General features: G+C 49.3%; 1 protein-coding gene across 1 annotated transcript in view; it reads left to right on the top strand.

Moving 5' to 3' along the window:
- Positions 1–9,503: 9,503 nt before the first annotated feature.
- LOC116972131 (cadherin-2-like) overlaps positions 9,504–14,108 on the top strand; it is a 107,081-nt gene continuing 102,476 nt past the window's right edge. The window contains exons 1-2 of the mRNA XM_033019490.1: positions 9,504–9,850; positions 12,914–13,022. Coding sequence (XP_032875381.1) covers positions 9,803–9,850; positions 12,914–13,022 — 157 coding nt within the window. The 5' untranslated portion in view covers positions 9,504–9,802. The remainder of the gene's footprint in view (positions 9,851–12,913; positions 13,023–14,108) is intronic.

Genomic DNA, 14,108 nt, shown 5'->3' on the forward strand with positions numbered 1-14,108 from the left:
ATAAGATCCCCCCTCAATCTTCTAAATTCTGGCGAGTACAAGCCAAGTCTATCCAGTCTTTCTTCATATGAAAGTCCTGACATCCCAGGAATCAGTCTGGTGAACCTTCTCTGTACTCCCTCTATGGCAAGAATGTCTTTCCTCAGATTAGGAGACCAAAACTGTACGCAATACTCCAGGTGTGGTCTCACCAAGACCCTGTACAACTGCAGTAGAACCTCCCTGCTCCTATACTCAAATCCTCATCCTGGGTGCAGATGCGGCGTAGACGGAGGAATTGGGAGTTGGGGATAGAATCCTTACCGGAAGCAGGGTGGGAGCAGGGTCAATCAATCAGATGAGATATAATGAGGACCTGTGGGAAACGTCTGGGTGAACTAATCAGATCAAGGAGAGACTAAGCTTATGCCCACACTCATCCATGATGAGTAGGAAAGAACTGCAGATGCTGGTTTAAATCGAAGATACACACAAAATGCTGGAGTAACTCAGTGGGAGGCAGCTTCTCTGGTGAGAAGGAATGGGTGACGTTTCGGGTCGAGAGGTTTGAAGAAGGGTCTCGACCCGAAACGTCACCCATTCCTTCTCTCCGGAGATGCTGCCTGTCCCGCTGAGTTACTCCAGCATTTGTGTCTCTCATCCATGATGAATTTGTTCTTGGTGAGTAATCTGGTCAGCCCACTCAGTTTCCTTGTAATACTTCCTGCGTACACCATGTTACAATCAAACCAGTGAATCATAGGCAGAGAGGATATATATAAATGGGCAGACCGCACCTTGTGGGGCTTTTCCATTGGCTTTGACCTGACGGTGTTTGGCTTCGGATATCATAGACAATTGGACTTTTGGCCACTATTCACCTGCAATGGGCTTTCTGTCCTAGCCGGGGTAAACCTACCAGAACATTGTTCCCTTGTTCGCAATGACAACTTTGCTCGCAAACTGCTCTGCTACACGTCCGTCTAGACTGAGCGATAACAACAACTTGCCTTTTCCATAGCGCACATGTTTAATCTAAGAAATAACAACGACAACTGAGAGATAACAACTAGGTGTGGCACAGTGGCGCAGCAGTAAATTTGCTGCCTTACAGCGCCGGAGATCCTGAAGAAGGGTCTCGACCTGAAACGTCACCCATTCCTTCTCTCCAGAGATGTTGCCTATCCCGCTGAGTTACTCCAGCTTTTTGTGTCAATCCTGACTACGGATGCTGTCTGTACGGAGCTTGTACGTTCTTCCTGCGTGAGTTTTCTCCAGGTGCTTTGGTTTCCTCCCACATTCCAAAGACGTACAGGTTTGTAGGTCAATTGGCTTGGTATAATAGTGTGTAGGATAGTACAGGGATTGCTGGTCAGCGCAGGCTCGGTGGGCCGAAGGGCCTGTTTCCATGCTGTATCTCCAAATTAAACTAAACTAAAACATGCTTAGCCTGAGAGTAAGCAATTGTTTGTCTTTCTTAGTTTAGTTTAGAGATACAGTGTATAAACTGGCTCTTCGGCCTACCGGGTCAACACTGACCATCGATCACCCGTACACTAGTTCTATCCTACACAGTAGGGGCAATTTACATAAGCCAATTAACCTACAAACCTGCAAGTTTTTGGAATGTGGGAGGAAAGTAAGGTGAAAGTAAACCCAAAGGGTTTCTACAGCTATATTAATAGCAAAAGGATAACGAGGGATAAAATTGGTCCATTAGAGAGTCAGAGTGGACAGCTATCTGCAGAGCCAAAAGAGGTAGGGGAGATATTGAAAATTTCTTTTCTTCGGTATTCACCAAGGAGAAGGATATTGAATTATGTGAGGTAAGGGGAACAAGTAACGTAGCTATGGAAACTATGAGATTCAAAGAAGAGGAAATACTGACACTTTTGAAAAATATAAAAGTGGATAAGTCTCCAGGTCCGGACAGGATATTCCCTAGGACATTGAGGGAAGTTAGTGTAGAAATAGCAGGGGCTATGACAGAAATATTTCAAATGTCATTAGAAACGGGAATAGTGCCGGAGGATTGGCGTACTGCGTATGTTGTTCCATTGTTTAAAAAGGGTTCTAAGAGTAAACCTAGCAATTATAGACCTGTTAGTTTGACGTCAGTGGTGGGCAAATTAATGGAAAGGATACTTAGAGATAATATATATAAGCATCTGGATAAACAGGGTCTGATTAGGAACAGTCAACATGGATTTGTGCCTGGAAGGTCATGTTTGACTAATCTTCTTGAATTTTTTGAAGAGGTTACTCGGGAAATTGATGAGGGTAAAGCAGTTGATGTTGTATATATGGACTTCAGTAAGGCCTTTGACAAGGTTCCTCATGGAAGGTTGGTTAAGAAGGTTCAATTGTTGGGTATTAATGGTGGAGTAGCAAGATGGATTCAACAGTGGCTGAATGGGAGATGCCAGAGAGTAATGGTGGATGGCTGTTTGTCAGGTTGGAGGCCAGTGACTAGTGGGGTGCCACAGGGATCTGTGTTGGGTCCACTGTTGTTTGTCATGTACATCAATGATCTGGATGATGGTGTGGTAAATTGGATTAGTAAGTATGCAGATGATACGAAGATAGGTGGTGTTGTGGATAATGAAGTAGATTTTCAAAGTCTACAGAGAGATTTATGCCAGTTGGAAGAGTGGGCTGAAAGATGGCAGATGGAGTTTAATGCGGATAAGTGTGAGGTGCTACATCTTGGCAGGACAAATCAAAATAGGACCTACATGGTAAATGGTAGGGAATTGAGGAATGCAGTTGAATAGAGGGATCTAGGAATAACTGCACAGTTCCCTGAAGGTGGAATCTCATGTAGATAGGGTGGTAAAGAAAGCTTTTGCTGTGCTGGCCTTTATAAATACGATACAACGATACGATACAATTTATTTGTCATTTGGACCCCTTGAGGTCCAAACGAAATGACGTTTCTGCAGCCATACATTACAAACAAATAGACCCAAGACACAACATAATTTACATAAACATCCATCACATTGCTGTGATGGAAGGCCAAAAAAACTTATCTCTCCACTGCACTCTCCCCCCTGATGTCAGAGTCAAAGTCAAAGCCCCCGGCGGGCGATGGCGAATTGTCCCACGGCCATTAATGCCACGCCGGGTGATGCAAGGTCGCACACCGGGTTCTTGATGTTAGAGCCCCCGGCGTGCGCTCGCAGAGTCCCGCAGCCATTCCAAGCCGCGCGGGGCGATAATGTAAGGCCCCGCTCCAGGAGCTCTTCAACCCCGCAACTCGGGCGGGAGAAGTCGCCGTTGCGGGAGCCCTGAAAAGCGGTCTCCCTCCAGGGACCCGCGGGCTCCCGGTGCCGCCGTCCGCCAGACCCGCAGTTGCAGCCTCCGAATATCCGGGGGTCGGGCCGCAGCAGCGTCCACCACAGCTCCACCCGCTCTGGACTCGGCCAGCTCCGCGACAGTGAGGTGAGTAGTCGGCACCAGAGCCCCCGGTCTTCCTGTTGGAGGCCGCTCCTCGTTGCAGCCCCAACGACAACGGAGACCCGACAAAGAAAAGGTCGGGTCTCCCGTGCAGGGAGAGATTTAAAGCATTGAGTATAGAAGTTGGGATGTAATGTTAAAATTGTACAAGGCATTGGTGAGGCCAATTCTGGAGTATGGTGTACAATTTTGGTCACCTAATTATAGGAAGGATGTCAACAAAATAGAGAGAGTACAGAGGAGATTAACTAGAATGTTGCCTGGGTTTCAGCAACTAAGTTACAGAGAAAGGTTGAACAAGTTAGGTCTTTATTCTTTGGAGTGCAGAAGGTTAAGGGGGGACTTGATAGAGGTCTTTAAAATGATGAGAGGGATAGACAGAGTTGACGTGGATAAGCTTTTCCCACTGAGAGTAGGGAAGATTCAAACAAGAGGACATGACTTGAGAATTAAGGGACAGAAGTTTAGGGGTAACATGAGGGGGAACTTCTTTACTCAGAGAGTGGTAGCTGTGTGGAATGAGCTTCCAGTGAAGGTGGTGGAGGCAGGTTCGATTTTATCATTTAAAAATAAATTGGATAGTTATATGGACGGGAAAGGAATGGAGGGTTATGGTCTGAGTGCAGGTAGATGGGACTAGGGGAGAATACGTGCTCGGCACGGACTAGAAGGGCCGAGATGGCCTGTTTCCGTGCTGTAATTGTTATATATGGTTATATGGTTAAACAAGGAGCATCCGGAGAAAACCCATGCAGACACAGGGAGAACGTGCAAACTCCACACAGGCAGCATCCGTAGTCAGGATCAAGCCTGGGTCTCTGGTGCTGGAAGGCAGCAACTCTACTGCTGAGCCACAGTGCCCTGTTTTTGTTTTTGTTTGTTTTATTTTTCTTTCTCTATCTCCCTCTCTCTCTCCAGCCTCTCTTTCCTCTCTCACTCCTTCTATGTCTCCATCCCTCCCCCCTTCATCTCCCTTCTTTCTCTCTGCTTCTCCCTCTCTCCCTCTCCCCATTGCTCTACCTCGCTCTTCCTCACACTCCCTGCCTCTCCATCCCCTCTCTCTATCCCCTCTCCCCCTCTCTATCTCCTCTCCCCCCCTCCCCCCTCCTCTCGCCCCGCTTTCTATAACACACTTGAGCCTGAGATAACAACAACTTACTTTCTGTAACACACCAGTCTAGGCTTTGAAATAACAACATCAACTTACATTGCTGTCTAGAAAATAACAACATATTTCTATGGAACACCCGTCTAGACTTAGAAATAAAAACAAATTACATTTCTATAACACACCAGTCTAGACAGAAATATCAACATCAATTTATTTGCTGTCTAGCCTTGAACATAACAAGTGCTATTTCTATAGAACACTCATTCTGACTTGGAAATAAACACCATTTACATTTCCATAACACACCTTTCGAGACTTGGAACTAACAACAACATATATTTCTATAGAACACCAATCTAGAGTTAGAAACAACAACATTGACAATTCAGTACCATACCAGTCTAGACTTAGAAATTACAACACCAAAATAAAATCATGTGTAAGATTATGAGGGGAATAGGTAGGAGTACCCAGAGTAGGGGAATCTAGAACCAGAGGTTTGTGAGTGAGGAAAGATTTAATGGGTTCTTGATTGCCCTACTCTGGGCAAGACACTGTGCATTTACCCGATGTATTCCTCTCATGATTTTATACACATCCATAAGATCGCCTCATCCTCCAGCACTCCAATGAATAAAGTCCCAGCCTGCTCAACTTCTCCCTATAGCTCAAGCCCTTTAGTCCTGGCAACATCTTCTTAAATCTTCTCTGCACCCTTTCCAGCTTAAACCCTTCTTCAGACATATTTCTATAACACATAGTGAGTGGCGCAGCGGTAGAGTTGCTGCCTTACAGAGCCAGAGACTCTGGTTTGATCCTGACTACGGGTGCAGTCTGAATGGAATTTGCACGTTCTCCCTGTGACCGCGTGGGTTTTCTCCAGTTTCCTCCCATATTCTAAAGATGTCCAGGTTGGTAGGCTAATTGGCTTCTGTAAATTGTCCCTGGCAACACCTTCTTGTCATATTGGTGGGAATGTGTCAGCCTCGATAACAATCAGCACGGGAGCACCTCAAGGCTGCGTGCTCAGCCCCCTGCTGTACTCACTATATACTCATGACTGCGTGGCCGGTCATAGTACGAACTCCATCTTCAAGTTCGCTGACGACACCACTGTTGTGGGACGTATCACTGATGAGGATGAGTCAGAGTACAGAAGTGAGATCGACCGACTGACCAAATGGTGCCAGCACAATAACCTGGCCCTCAACACCAGCAAAACCAAGGAACTGATTGTGGACTTTGGAAGGGGTAGGATGGGGACCCACAGTCCCGTTTATATCAACGGGTCGATGGTGGAAAGGGTCAAGAGCTTCAAATTCCTGGGCGTGCATATCTCTGAAGATCTTTCCTGGTCCGAGAACACTGATGCAATTATAAAGAAAGCACATCACCGCCTCTACTTCCTGAGAAGATTACGGAGAGTCGGTTTGTCAAGGAGGACTCTCTCTAACTTCTCAGGTGCACAGTAGAGAGCATGCTGACCGGTTGCATTGTGGCTTGGTTCGGCAACTTGAGCGCCCTGAGTGCCCAGTCCATCATCGGCTCTGACCTCCCGTCCATCGAGGGAATCTATCACAGTCACTGCCTCAAAAAGGCTGGCTGCATCATCAAGGACCCACACCATCCTGGCCACACACTCATCTCCCCACTACCTTCAGGTAGAAGGTACAGGAGCCTGAAGACTGCAACGGCCAGGTTCAGGAATAGCTGCTTCCCCACCGCCATCAGGCTATTAAACTCGGCTTGGACAAAACTCTGAACATTAATAGCCCATAATCTGTTTATTTGCATTTTATCAGTTTATTTATTCATGTGTGTATATATTTATATAATGGTATATGGACACACTGATCTGTTTAGTATTCATGCCTACTATGTTCTGGTGTGCTAAAGCAAAGCAAGAATTTCATTGTCGTATCAGGGACACATGACAATAAACTCTCTTGATCTCTTGAGGATAGTGCTAGTGTACAGGGATTGCTGGTCGGCTTGGACTCGGTGGGCAGAAAGGTCTGTTTCCGCGCTGCTTCTCGAAACTAAACTAAATTAAACACCTGTCTAGACCTGAGGAAAAAAACAACAACCGTTTACTGTGTCATATTTAATATTCACTGGGACATTATCAAATTCATAGAGTCATAGCGTGGGCACAGGCCCTTCGGCCCAACTTGCCCCACACCAACCAATATGTCCCATCTACACTAGTCCCATCTGCCTGCACATGGTCCATAATTCTGCTCCAGGTTGTTGTCTCTGCGTCAATGTCTGCCAGGCCCTGAGCTCCATTTGGTGGGTGGTAGAGCAGGCACCTAGAGATGGCATGGTTGGCTGTCTGATGTTCTGAAGAAGGTTGTGAAAAATTGCAGTGGGATCGATCATGTGGTCTGAGGAATGGTTAATGGTGTTTAACACAGCAAGGTGTTGCATTTTGGTAAGTCGAACCAGGCAGGACCTTCCAAGTGAATGGGGAGTGTTGCACAGCAGAGGGATCTAGGAGTGCAAGTACATAGTTCCTTGAAAGTGGTCACAGGTAGATACAGTGGTCAAGAAAGCTTTCCGTCCATTGGCCTGCATCAGTCAGAGTATTGGGTATAGATGTTGCAAGGTTACTGTATATTACGGTTGTACAAGACATTGGTGAGGCCACATTTTGGCTACTGTATTCAGTTTGGTCACCCAATTGGTTATTGGAAAGATGTTGTTAAGCTGGAAAGGGCGCAGAGAAGATTAACGAGGATGTTGCCAGGATTCGAGGGCCTGAGCTATCGGGAGAGGTTGAGCAGGCTAGGACTTTATTACTTGGAGTGCAGGAAGATGAGGTGTATAAGCTCCTGAGGGGATTAGACAAGGCAAGCACACAGTGTACTTTGCCCAGAGCAAGGAGGGAAAACTTTAACAGGAATCTGGGGGGCAGCTTTTTTCAAACAAAGGGGACAGGTCGAGTGAGATGAGGGTGGGGTAGGAGGGAGGGGGAAGGGGTGGGGGATGGAGGGAGTGGGGGAAGGGGAAGGATAATGCAGGTTGTGTGAAGAATGGGGGGAGGGAGAAGGAAAGTGGGATGGAGAAAGAAGGAGGGGAGGGGAAGGGAGGAGGAAAGGGGGGAGGAAAGGGTGGAAGTGGGGGTAAGATGTCCTGAGGTATGGGTGGGGGAGTGAAGAGGATGCAAGGAATGAATGTAGGGATGGTGATGGGTTTGGAGGGAGAGGTGAGGGGATAAATAGAGAGGAGGTGGAAGTGAGGACAGCAGAGGGAGAAAGCATACAGTAGATGGAGGGATGAAGAGCCGGTGAGGAGAGAGGGGAAGGGAGAGTTGAAGAAGGGAGTTTGTAGTTGAGGAGGGAATAGATAGGGAGATTTGGGAGGAGGGAAGGTTGGGATGTGGCAGAGAGTGGAGGGAATTGGAGGGAGGTTGGGGCTTAGAATGGCATGAATAGCAGGAAGGAGGGTGAGAAGGAGAGGGGGTGAAGAGGAAGGGATGGGAATGAGGAACAAAGGGCATGAATGAGGAGGGAGTGGAGAATGAGGAGGGGAGGATGAGGATGGGAGGGATGGGGAAGAATGAAAGGTATGGGGATGGTGAGGAAAGGGTGTGAATGAGGGTGGGGTTTGAATGAAGAGAGGGTGGGGATGAGGAAGTAGGGCTAGGGATGACAAAGGAAGGACATGGATGATGAGGAAGAGGGGGGGTGTTGAGGGATAGAGGGTGGGACAAGGATGAGGAGGAAGGGGATCGATAGGGAGAGAATGAGGGGGCAGGGGTGGGGAGGTAGAGGGAGGAACACTGATGGAGACGTTGGGATGGATGAGGAGAGGGAGAGGCAGGGGAGTGGAGAGGGAGGGGGAGAGGCACAGGGATGCAGAGGGGGATGGAGACAGGGGAGGTGGATAGGGAGAGGCGGGGAGAGAGATGAAGAGCAAGGGAGGGACTGGGGAGTGGGAGAGACGTGGGTAAAGAGAGAGAGCAATGGAGAGAGGAGGGATAACGAGGGGTAGGAGGAATGGTAAGAGGGAGGGGCAGGGATGGAGCAGTGGGTGGCATGGCCAGGACAGGGGGGAAGAGGGAGGTACGGATCAAGAGGGAGTGGGGATCGGGGGCGAGTGGGAGAGGTGGGGACAGGAGGGCAAGACAGGGGAGTGGTCCGCAGAGGGAGGAAAGAAAGGGCAGGGATAGAGAGTTGGGGAGAGGGAGGGTAACAGAGGGAGGGAATGTACGAAGACAGAGAGAGGGTGGGAGAGGGGGATGGAGAGGGAGGAACAGGGATGGAGATGGGAGAGTCAGGGATGGAGGCAGGAGGAATGGTCAGGCATGGGATGGAGAGAGGGAGGACGAAGAGGGAGGGACAGGGAGGAGGAGTGGCGCTGGGAATGGTCGGGAAAGGATGGAGAGGGGGGGGGAGGGGGGGAGAGGGGGGAGAGGAGGGGAGAGGGGAGAGAGGGGAGAGGGGAAGAGAGGAGGGGACTTGCGGGGGGAGAGGGGAGGGGAGGGGGGGGAGGGGAGGGAGGGGGGGAGAGGGAGAGAGGGGAGAGGGGAGAGAGAAGGGGAGGGGAGAGAGAGGGAGGGGAGAGGGGGAGGGGGGAGAGAGGGAAGGGGGGGAGAGGGAAGGGGGGAGAGAGGAGGGGAGAGAGGGGAGGGGAGAGAGGGGAGGGGAGAGAGGGGAGGGGAGAGAGGGTAGAGAGGGGAGGGGAGAGAGGGGAGTAGAGGGGGAGGTTAGAGGAAGGGGAGGGAGGGGAGGGGGGAGAGAGGGGGGAGTAGAGGGGGAGGTTAGAGGAAGGAGAGGGGGGAGGGGGAAGAAGGAGGGGTGATGGGGAGGAGGGGAGGGGATTGGGAAAGAGAGAGAGGAGGCGAGGGAGAGGGAGAAGGAGGGAGGGGCAGGGATGGAGAGGGAGGGGCAGGGATGGAGAGGGAGGGGCAGGGATGGAGAGGGAGGGGTCGGGGCGGGGAGAGGAGACGCCTCCTGCGCCGCAGCCGGTGCTGTGCTGAGCTGTGCGGGTCGGAGCTGGGATTGCGCTGACTGACTGACTGACTGAGCACAGCGGCAGCGGAGCCGCTACTTTGTATCCGCTGAGGGACACTTTGTATCCATCGCCGGCTCCATCTCCTGCATCATTCCCTTCTTCCCTCCCTCTCGCTCGCTCGCTCTCTCATTCCCTCTCTCCACCCGGAGTCGGGCAGCGGCGGAGGGGACCCGGAGCCCGGGGGTTGGGAGGCCGGGAGTCCGGGGCGGGAGAGGCCGGAGCCGCCCCGCGGCCATGGTTCGCTTGGAGGCGGCGGCGGTGCTGCTGGCTGCGTTACTGCAGGTGAGTGGCTCCCTCCATCCCCTCCCTCCCTCCCTCCCTCCCTCCATCCTCCTCCTACTCTCCCTCCCTCTCTCTTCCCTCCATCCCCGGGCCGCGCAGCGCAGGTGCTTCGGAGCGGAGCAGGAGAAGCCGGGGAATAGGGGGGAGAGAGTGGGGATGGGGATCGGGTGGCTGTGAAGGAGTGGAAGGGGAGAGGACGATGGGTTGGAGGTGAGAAGGGTACACGGATGGATGGGGAGAGAAGGGATGGGGGCGAGGTTAGCAGGGTGTGTGTATAGATGAGGGGAGGCGGTGGATGAGGGAGAGAGACAAAGTGAGCTGGGAACCACCCGGGGGGTGGAGAGAGAGAGACAAGTTAGTGAGAGGCGGGGGCCATGCACACAGAGGTACAGCATCGTGACCCGGGGGGGGGGGGGGGGGGGGAGAGACAGGGACTTGGAGCACCGAGGGAGAGAGAGAAATCCCGGGTACATTGAGATCAGAGCCACGTTTTGTTTCTCGGGAGATTATTAAAAAGGATACATCTCCCACTTCCCTCCCTTCTGTTGCAAATCGATATCTTGTATTTCTTTATTTTATGCTAAAGAAAGCACTAAATTAAAGTTTGCAAAAATGCTCAGTGTTCTGTGAACGGGGAGGGCTGATTTGCAAAAAGACTTCGACTTGTGATTTTTACTAGCAGTTTGCATGTGTGGATGTAATTGCTTGGAGGATCGGCGCGGTGTGAAGGGATTTACTGCTCTGCATTGTCCCCGTTGCCTGCACCTTGCTCGTTATTAAACCCCAGCGATGGGGCTTTCGCCGCGTTAAACCTTACAATGCAGTAAAAAAAAGTCGCCGTTTTTCCAGCAGGTGACCCTTAAGGCTGGCTGGTGCGAGATTTATTATTTTATTTTAGGCTGTTTGTGCACAGTGTTTTTATTGGGGGGGGGGGGGAGGGATTGCAGCACCGTTTTGTTTGGAAAGGGGCAGTTTTAACATTGGGAAACAATGCATGAGAAGGTTGGGGAGGAGTAGAGAGAGAGGGGAGGGGGGGGGGGTGTTAGGAATGCGTGCATTTGGAAATGCCTTTCCCGTTAGCTGCACATTTAGGTCGATTTGAATCACAATGGCCCTTTATTTTCATTTGGGTTTGGATTAGAACTAACACAATGGAAACTAGTTTAAAATGCAACAAAATTTAAAAAAACAGCAGAGGGAGGAATTGGGAGGCGAACTTTGCTCATTAATGCGTATCATTCACTCTACAATTGACCTCCACAAACCTATTTTGAAAGCAAATTTAAATCGCTGTTTACTACTGCCTTCTGCAATTTGATTTCCCCCCTAGAGTGTTTTGCACTTGTTTTCCCCCCCAGTCTTTTTGCACGATTATTATTTGCTTTTATGTGTGTGTATGTAAACGTGTGTGTGCTTATGCATATGTATATAACACTCTTGACTCTTGGTCATGGAGATTCTGGAGTCTATTTTTTCATGTGTATTATGTTGAGGGGGGAATAATTGCAATAGTAAATGGGGGTTTGGTTTAGTTTATTGTTATGTGTACCGAGGTACAATGAAAAGCATTTGTTGCGTGTTAACCAGTCGGCGGAAAGACTGTACATGATTACAGTCGAGCCGTCCACAGTGCACAGATACAGGATAAAGGGAATAATGTGAATTAACTTTCAGTGTAAGATAAAGTCTGATCAAGTGTGTAGGAGGGAACTGCCGATGCTGGGTTACACCGAAGATGTGCAAGAAATGCGGGAATAACTCAGCGGGTCAGGCAGCATCTCTGGAGAAAAGGAATAGATTTGGTTTTGACTGTGAAGCAGGGGAGAGGGAACCGAGAGATATGAAATGGTACAAAGAACAAATAAATGAAAGGTATGCAAAAGGACAGTCTGATCAAAGATGGTCTGAGGGTCTCCATTTAGGTAGATAGTATTTACATAAATATTAAAACTGGGAATTATTTGGTTGAAGTTTACTGGCCTAGATTCAGTTTGTTCTTAACTTCTGAAGCTGCCTAGAGTGTTGGGGAGGTGCACTTGCAATGTAACAATGTGCTCATCCCCATAATGGAACAACGACTAGTACACTCAAAATGCTGGAGTAACTCAGCGGGTCAGGCAGCATCTCTGGAGAACATGGATAGGTGACGTTTCTGGGTTGGGTCGCTTCTTCAGACCCGAAACGTCACCTATCCAGTGATGCTGCCTGACCTGCTGGGTTACTCCAGCAATTTGTCTTTTTTTGTGAACCAGCATCTGCGGTTCCTTTTCTACCTATAAAGAATAGTAAAGCACAGGAACAGTTCATTCAGGCCACGATGTCCATGTAAATTCCCCCTAGTGTGTAGGGATTGGATGAGAAAGCGGGATAACACAGAACTAGTGTGAATGGGTGATCGTTGGTTGGTGTGGACACGGTGGGGTAAAGGTGTGCAGGAAGGCAATGCAGATGCTTGTTTAACTCGAAGATTGACACAAAGTTGGAGTAACTCAGCAGGTCAGACAGCATCTCTGGAGAAAAGGAATAGGTGATGTTTTGGGACATTCACGGTGGCGCAGCGGCAGAGTTGCTGCCTTACAGCGCCAGAGACCTGGGTTCGATCCCGACTATTGGTGCTGTGTGTACATTCTCCCCGTGACCGCGCGGGTTTTCTCCGAGATCTTCGGTTTCCTCTCACACTCTTAAAAACATACAGGTATGTAGGTTAAATTGTCACTAGTGTGTCTAGGGTAGTGATAATGTGTGGGGATCGCTGGTTGGTGTGGACTCGGTGGGCCGAAGGGCCTGTTTCTGCCTTTTCGTGCTGTCTCTCTAAACTCTGGTGGGCCAAAGGGCCTTTTTAATCAGTTGGGTTAATTGGCCCTCTGAAAGTGGTCCCTAATGTGTAACGTATGAGGGAGTTGATGAGAGCAACGTACAGTGGGATTATGGTAAATGGGGTTGATGTGAAAGTGGGATAACAGAACTAGTGCGAGCAGGTCGGCATAGAGTCAGTGGGCCAAAGGGCCTGAATCCATGCTGTATCTTTCAATCAATTAATCAATCTTTTATTTCCCTCCCAAGGCAACAGTGGAAGCAAATGGAATCTCACTATGCTTGGCTGGATTTACAGACGATACCTACTATGCGGTCGTGTCAAGAGACATTTACAAAGGACAACCTCTCCTAAATGGTAATCCACCTTTGTAGTATCTACTCTTTTGGGAAGCCTGGTTTGGATCTTGTTTGAGTGGGGACTGGGTCTGAAGCACTGTGGCATTGAGTGCCAAGTGAGCGAGTGCACAAGCAAGTGTTCCTGTTGAAATGTCCACCTTCTGTCCTCCCCCGAACAGTTAAATGTGAGGAAGCACATTTTGCAGGGCTGTTTATCTTTTAGTAATTGATGTTATTTTAAGCAACTGAAGCACTTGACTTCTCACCAGAAGGGTCCACATTGCTGGTGGATTGTACTTTGCGGCTGTGTTTAGCTCGTTCTTCACCTTGTTGGTGACCTGAGATTAGGATTTGGGTCTTTGGATTATTTCGGAGAGAGTTGAATTGGTGAGACTCCTGTTGTCGCTCAAAAATAATTCAATATTAATGAAAGAAAGCGGGATGTGTGTGTGTGTGTGTATATTTTAGCTGACATGTTCAGTCTTTCAGTGCCTTGATAACAAGCATGGTGGCGCTGCAGTAGAGTTGCTGCCTTATGGTGCCAGGGTCATGGGTTCGATCCTGACCTTGGGTGCTCTCTGTATGGAGTTTGTACATTCTCCCTGTGATTTCCCACACTCCGTGCAGGCTTGTAGTTAATTGGCCTCCGTAAATAATCCCCAGTGTGTAGGATAGAACCAGTGTACGGGTGGGTGATCGTTGGTCAGCCTGGACACGGTGGGCCGAAGGGCCTGTTTCCATGCTGTATGTCTAAAAAAATGCTTTAAAGTACTCAAATTCTGGATCAATCCTGGGTCTCTCATGCTGTGAGGCAGCAACTCTACCAGCTGTGTCACTGTGACGCCCTAATTGGCTCTCATCCGAAGAGCCCATGCAGGTGGGATGCAATGAGCAAGCTCTATCTGTGCTGAGTGATGCTATTGTGGTACATAACGTCAGTAGCACACCGAAGGCCTATTCACACACAACTCTCACTCTTCGGCTACAAGGGGAGTGGAGAAATTCCTCACCGTGTAGTGACTGAATGTTGACCGAGGGCCGGTCCATGATTAACTAACGGGCAGTTCTGGTAAGATTCCAAATCACACAGCATGCCTTAGAGGTT

This window comes from Amblyraja radiata, chromosome 4 (genome assembly GCF_010909765.2).
Source record: "Amblyraja radiata isolate CabotCenter1 chromosome 4, sAmbRad1.1.pri, whole genome shotgun sequence".
Lineage (NCBI taxonomy): Eukaryota > Metazoa > Chordata > Chondrichthyes > Rajiformes > Rajidae > Amblyraja > Amblyraja radiata.